The 27,500-nt window shown below is 40.7% G+C and overlaps 1 protein-coding gene across 1 annotated transcript in view; it reads right to left on the bottom strand.

The window, feature by feature from the left end:
* Nucleotides 1–228: 228 nt before the first annotated feature.
* taf3 (TAF3 RNA polymerase II, TATA box binding protein (TBP)-associated facto) overlaps nt 229–27,500 on the bottom strand; it is a 55,924-nt gene continuing 28,652 nt past the window's right edge. Inside the window, exons 3-7 of the mRNA XM_060889039.1 lie at nt 12,024–13,666; nt 5,620–5,696; nt 3,183–3,438; nt 2,578–2,684; nt 229–801 (exon numbers count right to left, since the gene is read on the bottom strand). Coding sequence (XP_060745022.1) covers nt 687–801; nt 2,578–2,684; nt 3,183–3,438; nt 5,620–5,696; nt 12,024–13,666 — 2,198 coding nt within the window. The 3' untranslated portion in view covers nt 229–686. The remainder of the gene's footprint in view (nt 802–2,577; nt 2,685–3,182; nt 3,439–5,619; nt 5,697–12,023; nt 13,667–27,500) is intronic.

Here is a 27,500-nt window from a genome sequence, read left to right as displayed (position 1 = left end):
CACCATTAACTTTGTATACGTGAGCTAAGAGATGTGTTTGATTGACAGGAGAGAGAGAAACCCCATGGTTCTCACACACAGAGCCGAGACGGTTACTCGGCCATTTAGCGCTGTGTAAATTAGAAACCTGTAAAAGATCCAAACTTTACGTTTATATATTTAGCTTTTTTTTAAAAAAAAAAAAAAATAAAACCCCCACAAATGTATAGAAAAGTAATGACCACACACTGTGGAAAAAACAGCTTTTAATTGAATCCATAATAAAAGGAAACTGCACTTCCAGTCTAAATAACTCAGAACAATATTTAAAAAGGCTGACCAACGTACAGACTTAACTTTTTTTTTCCTTTTTCAGCGATGTGATCCCGATGAGTCAGCATACGGCTGAAAAAACTTGGAGGAGGATGTGTAACCTTGACGCGCACACATCTACCGAACAGTTGCTGGCTTCCGTACAAAGATCATATACACATCATAGGGTGACTGACATAAAAAAATTAACATATAGACTTTTCAAAACCTCATTTTTAAAAAATACATAAATGACTACAGAGACTTTGATTAAAAGGAAGAGAGGAAGAAAATGTCCAAGTTGAAACCACAGCAGAGACAGAGAGAGAGAGAGAAATGGAGAAAGAGCAGAAAGGCAGGGAGAGTGAGAGCAAGAGTGAGAGAGATGATGATGATCAGTGCGCTTTACGTTTCCTCTTTTTCGTTTTTTTGTCTTTTTTCTTGCCAGAACACTTCACACAGTACCAGGGCTGATCCTCCGGGGGAGCGGTTACGATTCCTACGCAGGGCCTGAAAAGCAAAATGAGAGACAGAGTAGTCAGAGAAAGAGGAGTGTGATCCACAAGAGCAGATTTCATACTGTACCGTATGTACCACAAAAACTCGAGTGCACAGCGATTAAAATTGATATTTAACTGGAGAAATCTGCAGAAACAAGCAAATGTTATAAACACAACACAACACAAATGTTATAAAATGGCCTGAAGTGAATGTCAGATATACGTTATGATAAACTGTGTATCATTGTAGTTAAATATATATTTTGTTGAGCAGCTTAGTTGTGTAGCTAAAACCTGGTCTTTATACTTTTATAACTGACATCGAACAAATCAAATCAATCAAACACGGTCTTCACACCATGCCGGCTCACCCAGCTGTTTTCATGGGAGAAATAAAAGAAAATAAAAGAAGTCTAAAACAAAATCTAGCCTCACTTCATTAAAAAATCTGTTCAAATGAAAACACTGTGTTAAATAAAAAGTGCCATAGAAAAGCTGAAACCATCAGAGTCTATAAAAACATGCCTCAAAGACCTTGGACTTTGGTATAATGGGCATATAAAGGGGATCTGAGTCTGGAGTGGTCTGGAGTAGTTATTTATGTATTTAAGAATAATTATGTGATGGCCTCCTGAAAGAAAATATTAAACGGTGACGCAGACTCTATCCTAATCCGTGCTGTTATTACTGAATGTCTGTAAAAGCGCCAGACGTTTTCACAGAGATTCAGTGATCGTGTGATAGCGCTAAGCCGGCATGATTTCGGGGAGAACGTAGGTATTATGGTAGCTAGAGTAAATGTACCAGTGAGGCGATCCTTCAATCCAGTGCAACAGCTAAGTGCTATAGGTTTTTTATATCCTGTGTCCTTTCCCCTTCTGTGAATTAGCTTCTCTGTAAGGTGAGTTTGAGTCACACTTTAGAAAAGCATAGTTCTCAGCTTTTACTGTGTTTACTGTGCTTTTGCTAGTGAAAACGAACGACGTGAACCTCGGACAAACCTCAAATGTTGGGTGAAGACCCAAGTCTTGCTGAAACACTTAAAATAGTGCTTATTTTTTATATTTAATAAAAATGTTCCCAAGAGTTTTAGGTTGATGGAATTCCAGCCAGTGAACTAGTGGTGATGTATTAATTAATAGAAACTTTAAAGCACTTCGCTGTGGATACGAGCGTCCACCAAGTGCCAGAAATGTAAATATAATCAATGGATTACACTTTAGAATAAAGAGAAAATATGCAAATATTTACAGTTTGGTTTAAGACATTGTAATAAATCAAATGAAACGGTGAACGCTGAGTTGCCCTGAGTGTAAGACTCTCTGACATGTTTTAGAATATAACTGCTACTGTTGGGAGTCAGTGTAAAATCACCTAGCTTTGCTTACTACAATAGCAACTAGATGGTGATTCTTGTTTAAAATGAGAGGTGTGGGGGGGTGGGGTTTGATAACTTCTAACAAGCACAAATACACAAATTCTGAAGTTAAAAAAAAAAAAAAGAAATAAAAAGTCAAAAATGAACAGATTTTTTTTTTTATAAATGTAACCAAAGGAAAATTACTTTACTTAATTAGTTAAATAAATACATCAGGAATTTTTTTTGGAATGCATAAAAAATGTGCTTTTTTCTTATACAGACACATCCAGCATATAAAGTGTATAAAATCATGGCAGCGAGCTGAGAACCTACAGAAGGCTGCACAGGAGGCAGGGATCACAAGCTAATTCATCACAAGCTCACAAGCTAATTCATTAAATTCTGGGGTTGAGTTGTCATTCTTACCAGTGATACCAGTCATCGCACTCATCACAGCCGATCATGGGACTGCCGTCATCAGGTTTATTACAGCCAGGGCAGATCCAGATCTTATTACCCCACTCGTCAAGAATCTGTGAGACACAGACACACACACAAAGCTTAGCAACACAAAAAAAAATCAAAACAAAACAAAACAAACAAAAGGGGGTAGAAACTGTCCAACCTCAACAGATTAACAAGGCAGACAGTGAACATAGGGACAGATAATATAATCCATACAGCATAGTTAAACTATTCCATTTATTTATTTATTTATTTATTTATTTTTCACTATGATTAAACTGTGTATAAAAAAATCTGAAACTATAAGTAGTCTCATAGTTACCATTTAAATCTTTATTATACCTTTATACAAGTAACTTATAATGAAAACTGGTAGCAGAACCACAAACCATCCATTGTAGAGAAGTAATAGAGGAATGTATACTAATCAGGAGGAAGAGTAGTTCACTTCAGGATGTAACTGCATTCCAAAAAACTTTACAACAAGTACAAGTTGTTGTATACAACACAGTACGGCTATGGAATTCTTCCGAGCTTTTCAAATTGAAGAGGACGGTGAGCCTCACCACGTAAGCGCTGACCGTCTCTGTGACGACGCTGCAGCCGCGAGCTTTAGCCTGGCTGGCTGGGGCCTGAAACACCGGAGGCGGAGTAGGTGGCACCAACACAGGGGGTGGGAGAGGTGCAGGGGCAACAGGAGGTGGCACTGCGAGAAGAGGGGCAGGAGGAGAACGCATCCGAGCACCAGGACCAGAGCGCGACACCGGAGTCCGAGGCGTTGGTGGGGTAGGTTCCAAATCAGGAGTTACCTTACTGATGACGCTGAGAGAAAGAAGGAGAGAAATATTACGTTAAATAAGATTAAACGTAAGCTCTGGATAAGGCCGTCTGCCAAATGTCATAAATGTAAATGTTCTGGCTTGGAAATATTTAATGCAGAAATGTGTAAAAGGCCATGTTTATTATTTCCCCAAAAAGCTGTAGGTCTAATAAGCCATAACGCTATTTATTTATTTATTTATTTATTTAAGTAAAAGTAAGTATTACTATTTCAATAGAAAATGATAGAATAAAAATGCCAGGTTTTATATGGAAAAAGGCGTTTTGTTATTGGTGTCATATGGAAATTTTCCTTTTAAATAATAATTAAACATCAGTGGAATAGTTTTAAGAAAATAAATTTTTGTTTGTTCAAAAAAACAAAAAAACAAAACAAAAAAACCCCAAAAAACCAACAGACCTTTGAACTTTGACTCTCTCACTGTAGGACACATTCGATATGCGACGGTGACGTTTCCTCAATGTCAAATGTTTCCTGTTTCATATCATGTGTAATATTTAAATCCTAGTCAGTCTCGACAAGCTAAAGCAGCGTCGTTCACTCCAGCTGTGGTGCATTTGATCTCATAGCATATGATGCGAGAACGATAACGGTGTCTACTCTAAATAATAATCGTGTCATGAATTAAGAGTTGAAGATCATTCAGTATTAACAATTTTCTGTAAAATAAACAAAAACTGTTCTTGGTAATGAGCTCAGATTGTATATAACAGACATATGGAAAGAAAATACACTCCTTATCCAGTTTGTGTGTTATACGATACAAGGTTAATCTCAGCGCAAGTAATCCTGCTGACCCCCTGCTGTTGCCAGGCAACAGTGTGATTGACAAGGCCAGTGAGTGCAGGCAACCCCGGTCACCGTGGTTTTGACCCTGAGAGGGGTGTGCCAAGCGGCCGGCTCGGGTTACACGCACAGGCGCATGGTCATTATTTATGTCTTATCTGAATGACACCTTGAAGGTACATGAACACACGCATGCACAAACACACACTCTGTTGTGTGCGCACTTCAATGACAGCTCTCCCTCAGAAGCTGTGAGGTATGGGCTGATCAGGAAATGACCTCATGACTCCCTCATGACTCTCAGAGGTCAAAGGTCAGGGGCATCCACGCTGCCTCGGGCATCAATGGAGCCAGTGTTAGGGCTTTAATTATATGCCACAAAACACAAATACGCACCGCAGACACCGCAGTCAATCAGTTACCTAACCAATAAAGGGTAGAGATGTCAGATTTCTTTACAAACTTTTTCATTCTAAGAATGATTAACGGCTTCAGCAGACAAAACAGACATCAGCAGTAGAGCTTCAATATTCGCATGGCAAGAACCAGAGAACAGAAAAACTGTACCTTGCTGCTGGCTCTACATCATATATACACTTTTTGGCACATAAGACACATGTAGGCAAAATCCCCAAGGATTTAATTTGGTTACTGTATATAGGGCTTAACCACATAGTGGCACTTGGTGGGTCTTAGTGCATTATACACCCACCCACCCACACACACACACACACACACACACACACACAGATGCACGCACATCTAAAACATAAGCAATGTTGAAGACTTTGTTCCTATGTAACAATCACTATCAAAGTGCGAGAAAGGGAGAGAGAGAGAAAGGCCGGTTGATTATGTTCCGAGACCAGAGTACAGGTGCATGGGAGAAGCACAATACAGCAAAACGGCAAAGACATAATACACGATCACACACACTCACAGAATAAAGGCCTTCCTGTCGTCACGCACACGAGCATACGTTAATGTTTCCTGCCTTGCATGGTGGTGGAACAGTGAGGATGAGGGAGGAAGACTAGAACAAAGTCTAAACACACTCAAACCACGTCAACATGTTCACACACACACACACCTTACCTGTAGCCTGCCTATGTGTATGTTAAAAAGTGGGGGGTTAAGTGGTGTGAACACAGGGACTATTGATAGGAGTGTGCAGCAGGAGGTGTGTGTGTGCGCGTCTCACACAAAAGCCATGGGCCATCGGGGACTGGTCACATGACCCACCGGTTGAAACACACACCTGCATGCAGACACGCAGTCGCTGACCACACATGGAGCACTGTCTGTCTCTCTGTGTGTGTGTGTGTGTGTGTGTGTGTGTGTGTGTGTGTGTGAGAGAGAGTGAGTGTGTGTCTTACATTTTGTCCTGTCCGGCTCCAACTCTTAGCTTTAGTCTGGGTATGACAGGAGACTGCGGAACCACAGGGGCTTCAACCTGAGAGAGCGAGAGCGAGAGAGAGAGAGAGAGAGAGAGAACAAAAGCAGACGATAAAAGGAGAGAGAGGGAGAGACAGATAGGGGCAGAGAGAAATAGAAAAAATGATCAAAAGAGAAACACACAGAGAGAGAGGATTAGCAAACAAGAGAAAATTGTAGACAGAGGAAAAGATAAAGAGAGAGAGATGGAGAGAATGATCAAAAGAAGAGAGAGAGAGAGAGAGAGAGAGAGAGAGAGAGAGAGAGAGAGAGAGAGAGAGAGAGAGAGAGAGAGAGAACATTGTAGTATTTAATAAATCATCTTATACATGGAAAGATTCTCAGTTCTCTTCCTCCACTGATGCACAATAAATAAATACATCACTTTTCTTAATTTATTTAAATCTAAATACATTCAAGTACAAATTTGGTACTTAAATGCAAAATGAATAAGCCTATTTATATTTGATTTTTCCCCTATGAACCTATATAGTGTCCTAGATGTCAAGCTGCGTATCATCTGAAAATACGGATCGTGGTCAACAACAGCCACCTTGAGTCCAGTAAGTGACGTGTGGACAGAATCACTGACAGAATTAAAGGGGAATTCATTTACTGAGGAGTTCAAGACAAAATCAAATAAAAGAGCTGGAAAAAAGACACAAAGCGAAGAGCCGTATGTGTGTGTGTGTGTTAGAACCCCTGCTGTCGCACTAATCGTTTAGCACAGAAACACGTCTTTTCTCCTTTTGTCCGTTTTGTTTTTATTGTCATGCTGTGCATTCAGAACAAAAAGCCTTTCTGAATTTGGACAGACACGCCCCACCCCAATCTGTATCCCACCTTTATCCATTTCTCTCATCCTTTTCTTTAGCAGAAAGTGAGGATCAGCAGAATTGGGAGAATGTTTGGCATCGTTCTGAGAGAAGGAAGTGTGCGCTAACAAACACGTGCTACCCAAAAAGCTATGACGCGCTAATGCAAAGGCAAGTGAGGTTTGATCTTTCCTTTTTCTCTCTCTCTCTCTCTCTCTCCTGGATCCTAAGTTGCTTTATAACCTGACCATCACATATCTTTTTCACTTGATCATGTGGAAAATAACCAGCATCCCGGATAATCTCCATACACAGAGGACACGCTGAGCTCAGGCTACACAAGAGCTGCAACTCTAAACTTCTATAAATGATTTATCCACAGTTTGTACTCCGTTTGATTGGTGCGCTTCTTAAGTTAACCGGGGAATCAAAAGGACACGCTAAAGATATCAGTGCACTTGTACTCATAGATATACATGTTGCTGCAGCCAGAACTAATCTTACTGTTCAAATGCCATTTTACATTTTTAATATCACCTGCAAATTTAAAGTCTGCATCGAGAATAAACCGTATCTGAAGTCTAAGTCGACCAAAGAGTGTGAATGTCAATTCGTGCTGAAACAAAAAGCCCTTATGACAAAGTGCCATTTTAAAATAATATGTATCACAACATTAAAAATCATTTACAACAATAACATCATAAATAAATAATAAAAATCTATCCGGGACTTTTGAAATACCCCAACGTAAGGAACAGTTGATTATATTCATGTGGATCTTGGCCAAATCTGCTGTTGTAGCCTATTATAGTATTTTTTTAATAGTATTGTGCTTCCTGAGATGCTTTTCTGCTCACCACGGTTGTAAAGAGTGGTTATTTCAATGAACGTAACCTTCCTGGTCATCACGTTTCCTGTTGCTCTACAAGGAAGTGGAACCTTTCCATCATGGAGATACATTAACTCCTAATAAAGGGTAATGATTCTCTCATATATATATATATATATATATATATATATATATATAAAAAGAATAAAGAATGTGTGTAGGGGAAAGTAAACCCAAGGCTATAGGGGACTTTAGTGGCTCCTTTCTTGGTCAAATATTTCAGTTTTGAATATTTATATCTACGCTGGAAGCATTGCATCATCAAGGGAATAAGAAGTTAGAAATTAGGAAGCAGACGTAGATGAATTGGAGATTACATCTGTCTACGCTCACTTTGACTCCAAGACATTCATGTCTCCGGAAAGGGCCGTAGGGACCGGGCTTTCTTCACATACGCACTTCCATCCTACTCACACACACGTGCGTCGGCCTCCCAAAGGAGGAGGAGTTGAGGCCCTGTCCCTACACGATAAGGTGTGTGTGAGTTTGTGTGCGTGCGTGCTTGCGAGTGTGTTTAAGGACACACATTCAGGGTCACCCTCAATGGCAGGTTCAGATAGTGCTATCTGCTTATGTTAATTAGTCTTTAAGTGGCTCGCAATGTCTTTCTCCCCAAAAGTGCCCCGTCCTACTTAACCTGCCCCGTATCGCGATCAGTCCGGCTCTTCAAACGCTAGCGCTTTGGTTCAACACATACACACCTGGGGTGTGTTAAAAGAAACGGGTCTGCAAAGACGGATTATTCGGCTATTAAACGCACGTACTCCGTGACCTGATGACCCGAGTCACACTCTGGAGCCGATAAAGAGAAATAAAAACTCGTTAAAATGTTTTACAGGAGAATAATGAGACTTAATACAATTTAATTGAACACAAACCGCACTCAGCTGCCATGAAAGTGTGTTCGAGCAGAGTTAAGATGAGGGAAACGAACAGAGTTTTCAGATGTCTGCACTCTAACCTGAATGAAAAAAAGTCAGGCGGAATCTAGAATATTCTCCACAAAGCAGCTTCAGGCTCCGTTGGAGCATTTCCCAAAACTTACCATTCCCAAATGCTAAATTATCTCTTAATATTTTTCTATTAAACATTCGCAGAAAGGCGAAGGCTTCAGGCGGTGCCAGAGATACTATGTACGCGCTATGAAACTGAGGCTGAAAACAGGGTAAAACAACAAATGGCACTTTTTGATATATACGCTGCAGTCGGTAGGTTCAATTCGATTGTAAGCAAACACTTGTGATGTAAATAAGACAGTGACATTAGTCTTGCTTTATGAATAGTGAAAGTAAAGCTTACACAACTTTTAGCTACACAGTCAACACGTTCATATTCCGTTCCCGCATCTCGTGGCTAAACCCTAATCTCAATCTAATTAGAAGTACTTGGGGCTTTAAAGCACTATGACAGTAACAGATATAAAGAATGATCCGGTTTGGTAAAACTGCCACAGAGGTGTGTCTGTGTATGTAAGTCCTAGTCAGATGTCATCTCTGAGCGTCTTAGAGAGCTCAGTGCCACTTTGTTGTGAAATGCCCAACTGTGGCTAAAGTTAATTATTTAGACGCCGAAACAGATAAGGGAATTTTATACACCTCTTCGGAGGTAGCAATGTAGGGATTAATATTTTAAACCATTTTTCAGTCAGATGTCATGTCACATGGAGGACGGATTTAGGAGTTTCTTAGAGAGAAAGAGACGTGAATATATCTTCAATAATTTACATTATAATCTAAGTATATACTTGCCCGATACCAACACTACTACACAACCGTTATATATATAACCAACACACACACGTAATAATATATTATTGCTACTAGTACTACAGATATAAGCATTAGTATTAATAAACACTGTACTACATACTAGATAGAGTATTTGTGTATTTTAGAACAATTTTATTTAGTCTTTTTTATTTTTTACATTGATTCTTTTAGTGTGACCTTTTCAAAAATATCCCAACTGTGGCTTGATGTTAATGATCTAAAAGTTCAAAGAGAGACAAGGCCATTTTAGACCAGTCTCTAAGTGACATTCATCTCTATCCATAAGAAACACTGTGCTGATCTCATCCGCTCACTCCCTCTAACCCTGTGTGTGTGTGTGTGTGCACTTAGTGCTCAGGACTCAACGGGGTGGAGGTCCCAAGATAGCGGGCTCCTGTGTGGCCCCCAGTCAAAGCCATTGTGCATGGATTTGTCCAGTTTTTATGTAAACGCAATATTCTTTTCACCTGAACTAATGCAACCAGTGGCGTAAGCCCCTTACTGCTATGGACGGCATTTTTTTCGCTAATCTCTGCGGATTTAAGTCCCTTCTGCACATACCTTCGGGGCGGCTACTGATAAACCACCCTAACTCAACACCGCTCCGACTCGCCTTTCTCTTTCCTGCCACTCTTGCTTTTCCTCTGGACGCCAGCAAAGCAGCCTTGCAAAAAATTAAAGCGATCAAGAGATTTAAGCAGAGGAAAGAGAAAGATGGTGGTGGTGGGGGGGAGCAGAGGTGGAGAGAGAAATCGCTTTCTGTATCCCATCTAGTGTCGGCGGCATGAGAGATGAGGGGAGGGGAAAAAAAGACAGAGAGAGAAAGAAAGGGTCAGAGAGAGGGGTGAATTATTGAGGGAGAAAGAGACGGCGAGAGAAATGGAACTCTACACTTAGCTGTGTAAATCAATCCTGAAAGATCTTATGGGATGTACATGCGTTATCGCTGCGCTGGACTGTGAAAAGACACTGGAGGACGAGTTCGCTCGAGTGGAATTAGCACAATCTTTCTTTTTCTCAATTGTAGACTCTTAAAAAGACACACACACACACACACACACACACACACACACACACACACTGCAGACTGGGTAAACAGAGGCTCTGAGGTGTATTATCCCTTGTTTGATTTGCACACAGATTGACAGCTTTGTGCGTGTGGGTGTTTGTTCTAAAAGTAGAGAACCGCAGAATTTCAGGAGGCAAATGGAAAAGAAAAGATGGAAAATGTAAATGTCAGCCGGCAATCTAGCTATGATCTCTGAAAAGTACTGAAGTACACACAGGCGCACAGACGAGAGGGATTTGAGCGTGTCAGAAGAACTGTTAGAGGAATAGTTCAGCCAAAAAAATGATATACGCATTTTCCTCCAATGCATTAAATGAAACAAGATCAGCTTTGGAAGTTTGATTTCTTTTAGTTTTCTGTTGATTCGACAAGATTTCGATGTGGCTAATAAGTCATCTTCATCTTCTACCGCTTATCCGATCTACCTCGGGTCACGGGGAGCCTGTGCCTATCTCAGGCGTCATTGGGCATCAAGGCAGGATACACCCTGGACGGAGTGCCAATCCATCACAGGGCACACACACACACACTCTCATTCACTCACACAATCACATACTAGGGACAATTATCCAGAGATGCCAAGGCTAATAAGTCATTGTGGCTAATAAGTCAACATTGTGCAAAATAATGCTTAAAATATCCCATTACACGATCAATGCCGAGTTGCTTCTGTGGAGTCTGACGCTGTATGACACTTATCTAGAAACGTAGTATCGAGGCATGCCAGTCATCTTGAATGCGTAGCTCTCCCCCTGTAAGCATCAGACTTGGGTTGAAGCCTGAGTCAACACTGTACAGTAGCTAGAATCCACACTGGTGACATCGTGTACACACCAAAACACACCTTATATGACTCATAGTCGCCACCGTTCCCTTATTCTTGAGAAAACTAACACGCATATAAACAACGTCGACTGAGTACGGAGCCTGCTGTAATTACTGCACAGTTCGTTTGACAGGTGACAGCGGAGCAACAGATAAACAGCATAAAAATGTTTATTCTATGTTATCATACAGTACATCACATTTCATAGAAACGACAGGCCCCACAACTGTGACCAGACCATAGACAGATGATAGCAAAAAGAAACTAATCCCAAATGTTAAGCATAGCATAGGATATGTGATGATGATGATGATGATGGGTTTTCCTCCAAAGTCAAAAAGGCCAGTAAAACTCCATGAAGGTGATTTTAAATAGTATGAAGTCTACAAGAATAATAATCTTTTAACATAAAATCTGGCTGCCTCTGCCAAGAAGCTAGAACTGGGTTTTGGCTGGAGTCAAAAAAAAAAAACCACCACCATAAAGACAGACACGGCCTCCCCGCTCCCTGACCTGTGGTCTGAGCTGACAAGGAGTTGAGAGGTCCAAAAGGAAGTGCACCGTTTTCTGGAGGATGCGGAGAAACTAGAGACTATAGAGAGACTTTGTATTCTATGTTGGTAAAGCAAGGTTTCTAAGTACTAAGTGCATCATTTTAAGGTTTTTGTAATAGATTATCATCAATTAAAGGTTATACTTTTCTCTCATATAATCGGTGTGAGATGCAGCTAGTTACCCACAAAGATCGGTTCAGAAGCTCTTAGCCCGTACTTAGAAAAGATACCAATCATTCTGATATGAAAAAGTGCACAGGCTTGTGCTTGCAAGCAATTTACAGGAATTAGTGTAAATAGAAATACTGGTTAAAACAGAAGTTGGCGTGGTTAACTGTGACTTGCACAATGGTAAACAAATGCTTTGGGTGAGAACTTCAGGCCCAGCTCTGTTGGAGGCCTTCACACGTTTCCATGGTCTTACCATTAAACTGGCCTTCTCCACTTTCGGCTTCTCCTTTTCTTTCACTTTTTCTTTTTTCTCTTTCTCCTTCTTTTTCTCCTCCTTCTCTCTGGGCCGCTCTCTCTCTCTGTCCTTGTCTCGTTCCTTCTCTTTGTCTTTCTTCTTCTTCTTCTCCTTTTTTTCTTTCTTCTTGTCTTTTTCCTTGCTCTTGGTCTCTTTGGGGTGGAACAGTGCTTCATGGAGGATGGGCTGCAGGGGTGGAATTATTGAGGGTACACGAAGGCAAGAAGAAGGGCTGAAGAGAGGTAGTGAGGCAGAGGTGCTTTCCTTGGCTGCAAGTGATAGTCTCCTCTCCTCCTTCCCTCCTCTCTCTTTGAACTTGTCTCTTTTCTCTTTATCCTTCTTGCTCTTCTCTTTATCTTTCTTCTTGTCCTTGTGCTTGTCCTTCTCCTTCTTCCCAACACCACCATCCCTCCTCTCCTCTGCTCCAAGCGATAATTCTGTCCAGAAAGTCTTTCCATCCTCCCCCTGCCCTCGTTCCTTCTCTTTCTTTTTCTCCTTGTTTTTCTCTTTGTTCTTGTTCTTGTCTTTCCCTTTCTCCTTTAGTCGCTCTCGGTCCTTCTTTTTCAGTTTGGTCTTGATATCCTTTTTGAGTTTTTTCTTTAGGAGAGATGAAGCCACCGGATCTTTTCGCTCCTGTGGGGGGTTGAGGATTGGTGGAGGTGGGGTGGGCGGAGACTCGGATGGGGTGGAGAAGTAGGAGGGCTCTGGTGGTGACTGACAAGGCACAGCTTGTCCCTGGTTGGCCTTTCGGATGACCTCATCTATGGAGTCATCCAAGGTCCAGCGGTTTGGACCGGCCAAGAGCGATGTTTGAGGAATCATGGTTGGGTGTTTAACACTGAGGAAAGGCATGAGTTTCGGTTGCACAAGTGTGTGTTTGGGCATATGTTTGGGTGGGCTCTTTGGAAGCCCTTCGCTTTCTGAGTCTGAGTCATATGCGAATGGGTCATCCACGCCCACTCCACCCGCACACGCTCTGGCTATAACCGCTGCAATGGAGTCCTCGATGGCCTCGTCTTTGAGCTCGCCGTCCTGCAAAACATCATTTGTGATCGGAGCCAGAAATCCATGTCCTAACTGTGTGAGCCCTGGCCTAGGGCTTCGGGGGCTTCTGGGTCTTCCGGGTGACCTTTTCCCTGCCTTCTGTGCACTTTTGGGTGGGGTCACTGAAGAAGGACGAGCAGATATGGCAGAAGGGGTGGAGCCAATCACTCTTTTGGGTGATTTATTTTTCTGTCGAGCAGGAGAAAGGGAGGAGACTTTGGGTTTTTGCCCTGGCGTTGGGGTCAATGCAGGGGGACAGACCATTTCGAGGGGCAGTGGAGGTGAAGGGGAGCATGCCATGTGCTGGGCGTTGAGTGAACTAAGAGGTTCGCGAGGCTCAAAGCTCCATTCCGGGCTGCTTCCCGATTTGGTTCCCATGCGTGGGCGCTTGGCAGCGGGTAAAAGACCTTCGGGTCTGGGGCTATCTGATCCACGTGAGCCGAGCCAGTTCTCGTCGTTCTCTTCGGCATCTCCCTCTTCTTCCTCGCCGAGTGACACCTGCATGGCCTCAGCTGATGTGCCCATGTCTGCAGGGACCTGCTCCTCCTCCTCTTCATCTGAGAAACACAAAAAGAGAACATATTTACAATATCAGCATGTTTTGCCAGATTTAAAACTTAATTTTGTAATTCCCTGTACTTTCTTTTATTATCCACTTTATTAGGAACACAGACAAGATCAGGGCCGTGCATGGTAACACAATGGGCACAAGTAAAACATGGTTACAACTAACCAGACATTATTGGGTGTGAGGATCATTCTCACCATAGAAGGTACACATGTATGAATGCATCAGGGATAGCTGTGCACCTGTTTGTTTGTTTTTAAAGATGTTGGCACTGCTGGGTTGGGAAAACATCCACCAATCACATATATCTAACCAGCTGTGGTACTGTGGTCAGAAAAGGACCCGTATATGTGGAAGGAAGATCGATGCTATGAAGAGAGAAGCAATATTATGCACATTGGAGTATCATTGGGTAGAACATACACTGGTTATCATAGGGAAAGTTCAGAACCATTCACGGCAAAACACACACACACACACACACACACACACACACAGCACTGCAAGAGTAATCTCAAGCTAAATCAAACTTTTCTAATATTTCCCAGTGCTCCAGCTTAGATGTGTGCATGTACACACACACATCCTGAGCTGCTGCGCTGCTGGTTAAGCATGGATGTCAGAAGCACAGCGGAGGACAGCCGTTCTCCTCTGACATCCTCCATTATAAATAGTGTAATCTATATGGTAATACTGTTGTATTCTATAGGCGGTGAATGGGGATGAGATAACATTGTGACTTTGGGCTTTTCTTCCGCTATGGTAATAGTTATCAAAGGTTATTTGGGAACGACGTGTCAGCCGTGCCGTGATTGGACGAGCGTGGTTATTTATGATATGAATTATGATAAAGATGATGTCTTTGCTTCTCCCGTGCTCTCCACGAGGAGCCTCGTCGCACAATAAATTGCGATCGTTAATCACCGCTGGCTTTGTCCTGCCGTGATTACCCGCCGCCGCCGCGCTGTAATAAGAATTTTTATTTAAAGGAAGAATATGGATTTGTCATCGCCTCCTCAGTGCAAATGAAACTGACAATATTTCATGACATTGACATTTAATTTGTTTTTTTTTTTTCCCCCTTCTAAATTGAGGGAGGAGGAGAAGTATGCGTGATATTTGCATTTTATGGCTCTATCCTCCTTTTCCTGCTTCTGAGTATCTCTCTCCTAAAAATAATGTAAAGGACTTTAACGACTCATAAAGCAGTGGCACTCGCCTGGGAAAGAGTGTGTGTGGGAAGGAGAGACAGAAAAAGCACGGTGGGGGAAGACAGAGTAAAGGGAGATTGGAAAAAATCAAAAGAAAAGAGACATTAAGAAAAGGGGTGGGGTAAGAAGGAAAAAGAAAAAAGAAAGAAGGTAGAAGAGAGACGTGAAGAAAAAAAAAGAAGGGAAGAATGAACAGGAGAGTAGACAATGTGTCTAAGTAAAAAAGAAAAAATGACAAAAAAAAGTTTCAAAAGTTGTCAAGAGCATCTTAAGCGCAAGAGAACTAAAACCAAGTAAACCGAGAAAACTGGCGAGTGTGTGCGTGTGGTTAGAAGAGGTGTGTTTACATGATTACAGATACACTTGATTAAGTTGACACTTTGGGGATACGTTCAGCAAGTCTTCTGTGGCTACTGAGGTTAAGGAAAGATTTAGCTGTAGTATTATTTAACTACAGTAATGCACAAGTCGAGGGAGACCACAGAAAGGATTTCTAGTGTTAAAGAGCTTTCAGGCAGGCAACATGGCCCTCTAATATAAATACAGTGATCAATTATGGCACAGCACACATTTGTAAACATTTTGTGGGCATTACCAGTACTGGTGTGCAGGTCTAGAAAAGTAATCACTGATGGAGTAACATCGGTGAAACGAGTTAGTTCTACTTACGTTACAGCAGCTGTAGGGTGAAGTCAAAAAGTTTGTGGACACTTGACCTTCGCACCTACGCACACACTTCCCATTCCAAATGTATTCCCCCGTTTCTGTTATACTCTCTTATACACAGCAATTTTCACTGAAGACTTTCCTATGTTTAAAAAAAAACTTACAAATTCCAGCTTTCACACTGACACTGGGGACTCCTACCAAAAGTGCTAAACAAACAATGTCTAAGGGGGTTTTTTTACACCTGGTCACTTCATGAGTTTTCTGTGATCTGATAGCTGTCCGAACGTAAAAAGACCAGGTGTAAATGCCCTCCGAAAATTTTTTCGAGACGGATATAAATCCGATCGTTCAAACCACTTAAGGAGGTGGTCTGGGACGCATTTCAGATGAAACTGGACAGGTGTAAATGAATGCGGTTGTTCAAGCCACATACGTCAGACTTCCCAAACGGAAGTACGTCACTCGCAGGTGACTCAAGAGTCGTGCATCGTGGCAGAAAAACAGTACATGCTTTAACAAGTACAAGTTTTTGCATCTTCTTTTTGATTGCATTCTGAAAAGCACATACACCAAAGCGTGTTCCATTTCAATTACCCCGGAAATGAGGTAAAATATATTAGCATTTTGGGCAGGAATAGAAAGATTGGATTGATATCCGATTCGCCAAGACGCATTTATGTGGCCTAATGTAAATGGAACAGTTTTAACAAATCAGATAGCTATCAGATCAGAGAAAACACATGAAGTGACCAGGTGTAAAAAAAGGCCCTAAGAGAAAACAATGACACCTTCAGCATTAACTATAGGAACACATTCTAACCAATCAGAAGTGTGATTTTAACAGTGCTGTGGAACAAAGCAAAAAAAAGTCCTTATTCTAGGACAATACTCAAAAGATTGCCAAGCCAGACTACCTTCATTTAATGTCTTCTAATATTAACAATTCAAATATTTAAAATAATAATAATAATAAACAATCGGGGGAGAAAGAGAACCATTTCCCAGGCACTTTGTGGTAGATAGCAATAGTACAATGACTACATAGTGTTATATACTGGTACTGTTAAACAGACTTTAGGTGTTGTGATACGATGCTGATGCTGTATCGCTCATCCCTGCGTCAGCCGTTCGGCCGTATGGCCTGCTGTAATCACAAACCACCCTTTCATCCTAATATCAAAAATAAGCCCACCTTCTTTTAAATTTGGCACTGAAGAAGAAAGCGTCACAAATGCACAAACACACGCACGTGTGAGTCATAATTGATTGTGTCATTTACAAACGGGAGAAAAAGAGTACAGACAGGACGTGATAACAGGAGAAAGCCAGCAAAGGCAAAAATGGCACGGAGAAATGAAAACAAGCTCAGACACACGTTGGGAAGTAATTAAAATGGTGAGATAAGAAAACGACAGAGGGTGGGGAAGCAGAGGAAGGGGGAGATAGTGTGTGTGTGAGCGAGAAAAAGCACAAACAAACTGGAAAATGGTCAGTTTAGCCTCACAAAATTTGACTGGGCCTCATAGGTACACTTAGCACTGTTTTGCTCTCACACACAAACTTTATGCTAAGGTAAGCAATTTAGGACTAAATTCATATCTCTCCCATTAAGATCTCTCCCTGCAGCCCTGTGCTCCACAGATGCCATATGGAGCATGGATTAAGGCTCGCTGTAATTAACACTGGGTCATTTATTGGGCTCCAATCAATGAGCAGTAGAATCACTGGCCTAAACGAGAAAAGATAAGAAGCTTTTAATGTTCCAGCTCTCTATGGCCGAGGCACAATTACTAACATCTGAGAGCACTCTTTGGATGTGTGCATGTGTGTTCACACAACCTGTAGGAGTTTGTTTAATTTAATCATGTCAATCAGCACACCCCAGACAGCACAGTTCCTCTTCTGCCAATTATTATTTTTTATATAAAACATATAAAGTGAGAACCAGCTTAATTATGAACGGGTGTTAAATTTAAACTTGGGGAAAAAAAAGAAAAGAAAATGAAAAGTAGGTCCAATGGTTGGAAACAAGAGTATAGATATAGTACAAACACTGTATGGCTAAATGTTTGTATCACGCCTGACAATCACATCCAAATCGGTTATTTTACAAAAACTGTAAAGTTAGAAGATCAACATTATACAGAATGTCTTTGCATGGTGTAACATTACATTCATTTCCTTTAACTGGAACTAATGCCCCTTTTCCACCAAAAAGGACCGAGTGCTGGTTCAGAGCTAGCACTGGTGCTGGTTCAAAGTTGGTTCCACTAGCGATCCTTCTAAGAACCGGTTTGCCTTTCCACCAGCTAGAGAGCCGTCACAGAGCCGAGTCTGACGTCACTGTATACGTGTCACGTGTCCCAGCAACGTTAGCGCAGCAGCGGCAAACACAAACACATCAACAATGGCGGATGTTGCTTTACTGTTAATGCTCATGGCTTTGTGAACCTACATTAACACCCAAACGTGGCAAATCCAACGTGTACGTGCAGCTCCATGTAATCTGTATAAACGGAGGTTGTAATCGAGAAAGTACATAACGTTATTTTATCATTAACACAGAAAAAGTTTAGCCTTAGCATGTAGCTACTTACTATCATGTGTGCTGTTAATGTATCATATCGCGGTAAAGTAAAAGTGTATTAAACATTAGTATACTTAAGGTTCATTATCAAAAGCGCTAACAGTAGCCCCGCCCACAGCCCCTGACACAAGCGGTTCTTAAGTCTAGACCAGCAACGTTTTGGTGCTACTTAAGAACCACTTTTCCTGGTTCAGAGCCGGTGCTTTGGCTGTCGAAAAAGAAAGAACTGGTTCTAAATTAGGCTCTGGCTCCGAACCAGCACTCGAACTGCCTTGGTGGAAAAGGGGCATAAGAGGCCCATACCTTTCAGTGTGACAATGCCCCTGTGCACAAAGCCCCCAAGCTCCATGAAGACATGGTATGTTACGTTCGGAGTGAAAAAACTTCTCTCTAAAATCTCTCCAGCACCTTTGGGATGAACTGGAACACCAACTGCACTGTGATCTCACCAACGTAGCTGAAAGATCCTTGTAGCCAAGATCCTCACACACTAATCCTCACAGCCATGCTCCAACATCTAGTGGAGTTTATTTGTTTTTAGCCAAAATAATAAAACAAACAAAAAAAAAAATAGCTGCTTTATTTCCAGTGTGCACTAATAAAGTGGGGTGAATATCTGGTTTAGTAAACCTCTGAACATCTGATCTTAAAAACACAAGCAAACCATCAGCAGTGCATCAGCCCCACTGCTGCAATTACTTTAATGAGATCGCAAAATCAATTAGTATAAATTTAAAGTGTTATCATTCTACTGAGTTAAATTAAATATATCCATTTTCAGAGACATGGCAGACGATTAAATGATCGAAGGACGGACAACGAAAAAAGGGGTCTGATGTTCGCCAAGATCAATATAGACATCGAGTGTCCACTACAGCATGATGCAGTCTTCGGTTACAGGGACAACGATGGCTTACTAATATTAACTGTCTTACAGGAAGAATGAAATACACTATATGGCCAAATGTATGTGGACACCTGAGCATTACACTTGTGCCCCTTTTCCATCGAAGCAGTTCGAGTGCTGGTTCAGAGCCAGAGCCTAATTTAGAACCAGTTCTTTCTTTTTCGACAGCTAAAGCACTGGCTCTGAACCAGGAAAAGCGGTACTTAAGTAGCACCAAAACGTTGCTGGTCTAGACTTAAAAACCGCTTGCGTTAGGGGCTGTGGGCGGGGCTACTGTTAGCGCCTTTGATAATGTACTTTAAGTATACTAATGTTTAATACACTTTTACTTTACTACAATATGATACATTATCAGCACAGATGATAGTAGGTAGCTACATGCTAAGGCTAACTTTTTCCTGTGTTAATGATAAAATAACGTTATGTACTTTCTCGATTACAACCTCTGAATCTGTTGGAATCGCTGCGTTTGGCTGCTAATGTAGGTTCATAAAGCCATGAGCATTAACAGTAAAGCAACATCCGCCATTGTTGATGTGTTTGCCGCTGCTGCGCTAACATTGCTGCGTAACGTGACACGTATACTGTGACGTCAGACTCGCCTCTGTGATGCTCTCTAGCCCATGGAAAGGCAAACCGGTTCTTAGAAGGATCACCAGTGGAACCAACTTTGAACCAGCACCAGCGGTAGCTCTGAACCAGCACCCGGTTCTTTTTGGTGGAAAAGGGGCATCAGACATGCTTTCTGAACATCCTTTCCTGGATTTAGTCTCTCTCTCTGCAGTTATAATAACCTCTATTTTTTATGGGAAGGTTTTCCACTATATTTGGGCTGTTGTATCCATTGAGGTGCAGTAGTGAGATAAAATACTCATGTTAAAAGGGGCCTGAATTTTTTACACTTTGGTACAGCTTTGGTAAACCATGACTTCCTGGAGCTCAGGGGCTTTGTGCACAGGGACATTGTCACACTAGAAAATGCTTGGGCCTCTTAGTTTCAGTGAATCAACTGATCAGGTTATCAATGGGAAATTGTTTCTTTTGCGTTGTGGAAGGAGTCTTCATTGTTTACAGGTTTACTGTTAGTGTCATGTTAGATCAAATGACATGGGAAATTCTTCAGGACAGAGACGTTTAGAACTTGCGGTTTTACAGAAACCTTAAAAGAAACCTGTGTCTTTTTTCTCATCAGCTTCAAGACATAAAATAGACAAGCGCATGCTGTCATTTTAAATTATTCCACCGAGGCCAGCAACATCCGTCCTATATTCTCCGTCATGTTTAATATTAAAAATAAATAAATAAATAAAGCCAGTGGAAGGTTTCATCTGAAAATCGAATAGCATAGATTTGTCATTTACCAATGTATTTAACGCTACACACTGAAAATAACTAAATATTAAATAGACAGCTGGATGCGTCTAGCATTAAAGAGGCACCTTTCAAACTCTCACTGCAGTGTGCTATGTTCTCTTTATCATTCTCTAAGATGATAAAGTTTTCTCTTTGAATTTGTGGTATTGAAAACACAGAGGAAAAACTTTGACCTTGCTTTCTGTAACACACGTACGCGCACACACACGCGTGCGTGCGCACTGCAAAACCCCTTGACCTCCCCGCTCTCATGACCTTCACGTCCAGGGAAGATTGGGGGGGGCTTTCAGAGGGCTCTGCCTGTAACTTATTCAAGAAAAAGCTTTGAATAATTGTCCTGCAATATGAGTCTGGCTGATTAATTGCCTGTGATAAGAGCTGCTGCATTCTCATTCTCTCTCTCTTTCTCTCTCCTTCTCTTTTTCCCTGCAAGGCCTTCTACCACAGCCTGCTTGGTTCTCCTAATCACCCCAGTGTACCATCAAACACTCTGCAGTGTACGTGTGTGTGGAGCAATGTGCTGTTTTGTGTGAAAGAAAAGAATAAGAAAAAGAAGTTCAGTTACAGTGTGGGTGTTGCATTTTGTGTGAGACAGTGACCGCTAATCCAAGGAGTGACCTGTACACAAACATAACAGTGACAGATGAGGCCAGTACACACTGTTTACTATCAAAGCACTGTTTTCTGGCCAGTTTTTCTAAAAAAAAACAAAAACAAACAAACAAAAAAAATACAGGATGATAAACGATTTATTCTATTAAAGTAAATAAGCAAATTCAGGTGGGAAGAAGAAAGTTTCCTTTAACCAGAGCCACAGCATAACATGTGCACGGATCACTTTCTCAGGAGCTCCTGTACACCTACTAACACATGCAATTATCCAAACTGTCAGTCTAATAAAAGTCAATAGTTTCATCAATGTGCTCATCAAGCATCAGACTGATTGTAAGACTAGAGTAACTCAAATAACCACTCTTTACAATCGTCATGAGCAGAAAGGCATCTCTCAATGCACAACACATACTGTACCTTTAGCCGGATGGGCTCAAAAATCAGGCCACTGCATCAGGTCCCAATCCTACTGGGTAAGAACAAGCGTCCTGAGGCTCCATTTAATTATTGGAAAAACCTTGTATGATCTTTGGAACCTCAATTTCTACTGCAACTTAGATTGCAGCATCAGAATTTAAAACCAAGTACAGGACAGCACGCTTCATTCAAAAGTTCTGTAGTAGTTGTTTTAATTTAGGGCACACGGTGGGACCTGAAACACCAATTGAGCATTGTTTGAAGAGTACTGTTGCTGACCATAACCCAAGAACATTCTATTTAAACCAAACCTGACCATAGCTTTAAAACGTTGTCTGAACAAAACCTGCCTATCCTCCAATAACATTCTGACAACATGCTGAACAAACCCAAACGTCCCGTAGCCTAAAAGCATTCTGTCCGATCACAAGCTGACCCTAGTTATCCAACCTGCTGTCCATCTTAGCTGTACAACCTACTGCAAACAGTCAGGTATCTGCAAACAGGCTGCCCAATTTCACCATAGTTCTACAACATTCTGTAAAATCACTATCATCATACCCCAAGAATGGTCCGTCTGAAGTTATTGTTTTTAACTGCAATAATAACAATAACAAAGCATTTTAAACATGTGCAATAACAGAAATTTTGAAAGATGTGCAATATTACCTATGTGCAATATGTCTTCAGTGTAAACACTACTCTTTTTATACATTTTTTTTTTTGTATATAATGTATACTGTATATTATATTATGTCTTTATTATATATTTTTGCTGCTGTAACAGAGAAATTTCCCCATTGTGGGACGAATAAAGGTACATCTTATCTTATCTGATCATACTGCAAAAACAGTCTGACCAACCCAAACTGACCACAGGCCTAAAACATTTAAACCCTATATGCAGAAAAGCAACAAATGTTCTGTCCTAACCCGACCTGATCATACTTGAAAACCCTACTTGAAAAAAGCCTGACATTTTGTCCAAAATCAACAACATAAAGCTTTTTTTTTTTTTTTACACTGTCCTTATCCCAATTACATTATTTCCCCACTTCACCATAGCCCAAACTATTCCATCTGAACGCGACCCTGCCACAGTTTAAAACATTCTGTACTAGGTGATTTGACCCACAGCAAAGTTTTTCATTGCCTGAGAGCATTCGACCCCGTCACCACACCTGCTGACAGCCCCGTTTACACACTATAGCATAATCAGATCAAATGAATTATTCATTCTTACGGGCTTGCTTTCTTTTCAGTTCCGTGAATTTGTACTTCCCTGAATCGAGTCGGTGTTTTAACTAACTTTGTGTCATGTCTGTATAGTAAACTAGTTCAATGTACAAAGAAAGAGAGGAAAAGACCTACGAAAATCCCCAATGCATATGGTATTTGCATAATCGAGAGATTATGTCTAAAATACACCTAAAGCCAAACTAGATCTCGTCAGAACAGCAGATCTCTTATATTTTATGCTTTTAAAAATGATGTAATCATGTAACATTATGTAAGACTTTATATTTGCCCAAGAAAAAAAAAAATTAAAAAATTAAAACATACTGAGAAATAACCAATTACCTGCCCTTACATAGTGTGTATATTATTATAGACTTATTCTCTCTTCTTCATTTGAATTGATTCATTTGAAGTTTCTGTACTTGACGTAAGAGCCTTCACATTGTTTGATATAATCATGTTTATTATTAGGACAAATAACTCCTTATTTGAACTAAAGTCTATTGCTTCATCTTGGGGAAGGCAATCCCATAATTCTGTTCAATAGACAAGAATTCAATGGAGAGAGAAAAAAAAAAACCCTAACATTGGATAGTGTTGGTTTTTCCGTTAAAACGCTATCTAACGAGACCGGTATGTTACTGCGATATCGTAAACCACGCTAAATGATCCTCACGCAGTTATCATGAAGTGTAAGATAAAATGCATTATCAGCTCATGCTAACAGTTTCACAGGAATCTGTGTGCACTCTGCACAGGTAAGGGGAATAAAGCAGAAACTACAGTAGACACCTTGCACATATTCACACACACTCCCTCTCTCTCTTCTTTGACTACAGCTCTTTCTCTTTTCTCTTATTCTTTCTTTCTTTCAGGTCGGTGAGGAGACAGACTGGCTGGAGCACCCACATGTTCTCAGGGCCATACATAAAAACTAGACTAAAGTAATGCAACCCTTCTCTCTCTCTCTCTTTCTCTCTCTCTCGCTCTCTATCCGTAGATCAGGGGCCCTGATCGCCTTTTGCGATTAGAATACCGCAGAACTCAGCCTCCCCCCAAAACAAAGTGTTTTTAAGGCTTCTGTTTTTCCGAGCCCTGGCGCCACCGGAGAACAGTAAACAATAAACATGGACGGGTGGCGCAGGACACGTACACACACCCCACACGCCCACGGGTTCAGCGCTAGTGCATACGTTGTGTCTCATGACTGATCTGAATTGCATTGAGAAGCAGAGCGTGGAGGCGCCATACCAGAAAACGTTACACACTGTCATCACCTACACGTAAGCTTTGACATCGCGCTTTTAAACACGCGCACAATTCCATCAACTCGCACACACACGCGCACACACGCAGCCAAAATAAGCTGTCCTTAATAATAAGCTGCATGATGGCAATAATCTATTAAGTGCGATCCAAAAACAAGTACGGCCGCTCGGGTAAACGAACGCAAGGAAACGCTGATGTTTTTTGGCCCTGTTAAATAAACAGGCCCAAATTGACTTGGCGTTATCAATACATCGCGGTGAACTCTCAGGAAAAGAGCTGCTTGAGTCAAACACTTAAGAGCGGACTCGTGGCAAATTGACTTTTACTTCAAAGTGCCCTACAATTATGTCTTTCAGCAATTAGAGAGGTTGAAAAAAGGGCCCTACTTGAGGTTTGCCAGTGAACCGGCAGAGGAATGCCCCCGGAGCAGGTCTTGCAGAAGTGTACACACACATACACACACACCAGGAGCTGGGGTGAAATGAGGGCTGAGCCTCTCTCCACACTCATGTGAACACACACACCCTACACGGTATATGCCTCTGCGGTCATAGAAACAATAAAGAAAACCATTAACCGGTCCAATCAAGAGTATGAAATAAAAATACAACAAAATTAATGCCAATTGTTTCCAGATTCGAAATGGTTTAAAGCGACACAGTGAGGGAGGACGATATCTTTGCTTGGGTGCATGGTCTTAAAAAAAAATAAAAAATAAAAAAAAATAAAAAAATCACAGAGGTTTGTCTTAATTCAGGGAGAACGGCTCTTCTGCACGGGTTTGATGCTAATAACACGCTCCTATCTGAGGCAATTAGAGTGTGTGTGATGACTATCGGTGCCGTGTTCCCAGCAAATCTAAAGAAAATGTTTGCGTTTGAAAAAGTGCACCGCGTAAACAGATAAGGAGGACTGTGTGGTGGCGTATCGCAGGGACGACTTTGTTCTGCCCAGAGATCAGTAATGCTGGCCTGCTGCTCGAGCTGATGAGCCTCGGCTACTGCGGGTGCTGCCAATTACACACACACACACCCCCCGACACAAAGCCAAACAGCGACAGTCTTTCATTTCATAAAGTACAAATTAATAATTTAAATACATTTCCAAACTATTGTTACAGTATAATACTGATCTGGACGTAATTTAATAATAAAAAATAAAAATAAAAAAAAAAGAAGTGAGGGTGGGGAAAAGTAAATAAACAGAGAAGTATGACTGGTGTGTATGATCATGGAGCTTAAAAAGTATTCAGTGCATCCGAGTGGTCTAATACGGACCCTTTACTCTACAGACCGCTTGATTTCCTTTTATCATGAAGATCGATTGATGCGGTGTGATATTCTGGTCTAACCACTAACCATTAGAAGTGGTGTTTTTAGCGCAGGGTAACCATCTAAAATGAACCTTACACAAACTGCTCAAAAAAACTCAAAAAAAACCTGCAGATTTTTATGAGAATAAAAACTCTTTCCAAATTAATAACTAAAAATATCTTAGGGGGAAAAAGGTCAATTTAGTAATTAGACAATTAAAAAAAATTGTATCTAAAAAAAATATTGTATCTAACTTTTTATCTAATTCCTTTAGAATAATTTTTCATACTAAATGTGTTAAATAATTTTTTCATTATTTCCTCCTATATCTGACCCAATGATTGCTTCATTTCATTCCTTTCCCAAGACTGACTATCAGATCGTTGCCGTCTCCACCATATTCACAAAAATCTATAAACAGGCTTTGGCTCTACGATAACACAATAATCTAACCAAACACTAATAAATACTGTCTGCTAAACTGTATGCTACAAAATGATACACAAATAAACAGCTGCATTTTATCTCCGTGTCTCACATTACAAATCCAAATAAATGAGTGCTACTGCTGCATTCTGGGATATGAGGCAGAGGAAAACATAACGATATATACGCTAGAATAATGAGCAGTTCTAACAAGGACAAGAACTTATTATAAGATACATTATTAAAGAGCTATGTAGAAGTTATTGATTACTCTGTACAAGTTAACGGAGGTGTGATGAAGATTTTTATTATTGTTTATACAGAAGTGTGCTTTTGTTGACTCACGGCATGTGACGGTAGTTGCGCCAAACCGTTTAGTTTAACTTTTGAGGCAGTTTTGAGTTATAGTTAGTTATAGTACCATCTTCAGTTGTGTTCTGCTTCATGAAGATTTCAGACATTTAAAGAGATGTCAACTCCATGTTTTGTTTGAGGACAACAACCTCCTTATCAATACAACTGTTAGACTGTATCTGACTGTAGAAAGGACATAACTCTCTCTTGTGTTTATAACAATTTCTAAATCACACTCTTCAGTGTCACCCAGATGAGGCTGAGGTTCCCTTTTGAGTCTGGTTCCTCTCAAGGTTTCTTCCTCTTCCATCTAAGTGAGTTTTTCCTCCCCACAGTCACCTCAGACTTGTTCATTGTACAGCAACCTACTGGAAAATTTACCTGCACTGCTGCGACATGACACAGACATTAGTTTGTATTGTCATTACAGTGTTACAAAGTGAAACTCCACAATGTTGCTTTTGTGTGTGTGTGTGTGTGTGCGCGCACGTGTTTGCGTGTGTGCGCACGCTCACTGTTTATATATATATTCAACAATTCAACAAAATTGCCATTAGTGATATGATACAGACCTCATGATGCCAAAATTCACTTTATTTATTTAGTTTTAATAAGTGTCCTTTTTTTTTTTTTTTTTTTAAAGGACAAAATTCCTGGATGATATGAAAGCATTAAGTCAGAAGTAAGGAAATTGTAAACATCTATTTTATTAGATATTACATAAAAGTTTTTTTTTTCCAGATTAATTTTTTTTTTTTTGCAGATTTGTTTAATTTTTTTTCTCCAAGCGTATTGTCTCTGTCAGAAATGTCTGACTGTACAACGAAACGTGCTATTTTTTGATAGGATATTTTTGACGTATCGCTACAGAAATGTTCTCTCTTCTCCTGAACCCCTGAGGGGAAAAAAAGAAGAAGAATAAACGCTCTCGAGTGGAGAATCAGAACGAGCCAATCTGCAGATCAAAAATGTGCTCAAATATGCGCCTTATCACTTCAGCATTAAACGTGACTCACACATGACGCTGGGGCATCCAGACACACCGCATTTCATTCTGTCACACACACACACAGCCATCTGATGCAAGATCTTCTCACACAAATACACACAGACAAAGCATTCGGCGACACAAACTACCTTGGAAAATTAAAACAGCTTCAGTCACTCTGGTGCTTTTATTGTACATTTTCTTCTAATTCATTGCAGTTCTTCCCATATTTTATCTGTTCCTATAACAAAATAAAGGCTTACAAACATTTAAAGTGTGTTTTGTTGTGCAGAACTCGCTGTGGTTTACTTCCTCAGTTTCTTTACAAACACAGACTTGCTCAAGATATTTATCTTTTTTATTTATTTATTTATTTTTTAAATTTAGGACTTTAAACATTAATGCTGATTTTCTGGGGAAAAGACTCCATGGGCATCAGAAGCTCAAAAATCTTATA

The sequence above is a fragment of the Tachysurus vachellii genome, chromosome 16 (assembly GCF_030014155.1).
Source record: "Tachysurus vachellii isolate PV-2020 chromosome 16, HZAU_Pvac_v1, whole genome shotgun sequence".
Classification (NCBI taxonomy): Eukaryota; Metazoa; Chordata; class Actinopteri; order Siluriformes; family Bagridae; genus Tachysurus; species Tachysurus vachellii.
Note: the sequence above shows the minus strand (reverse complement) of the source record. Positions and strands in the feature narration are given on the sequence as shown.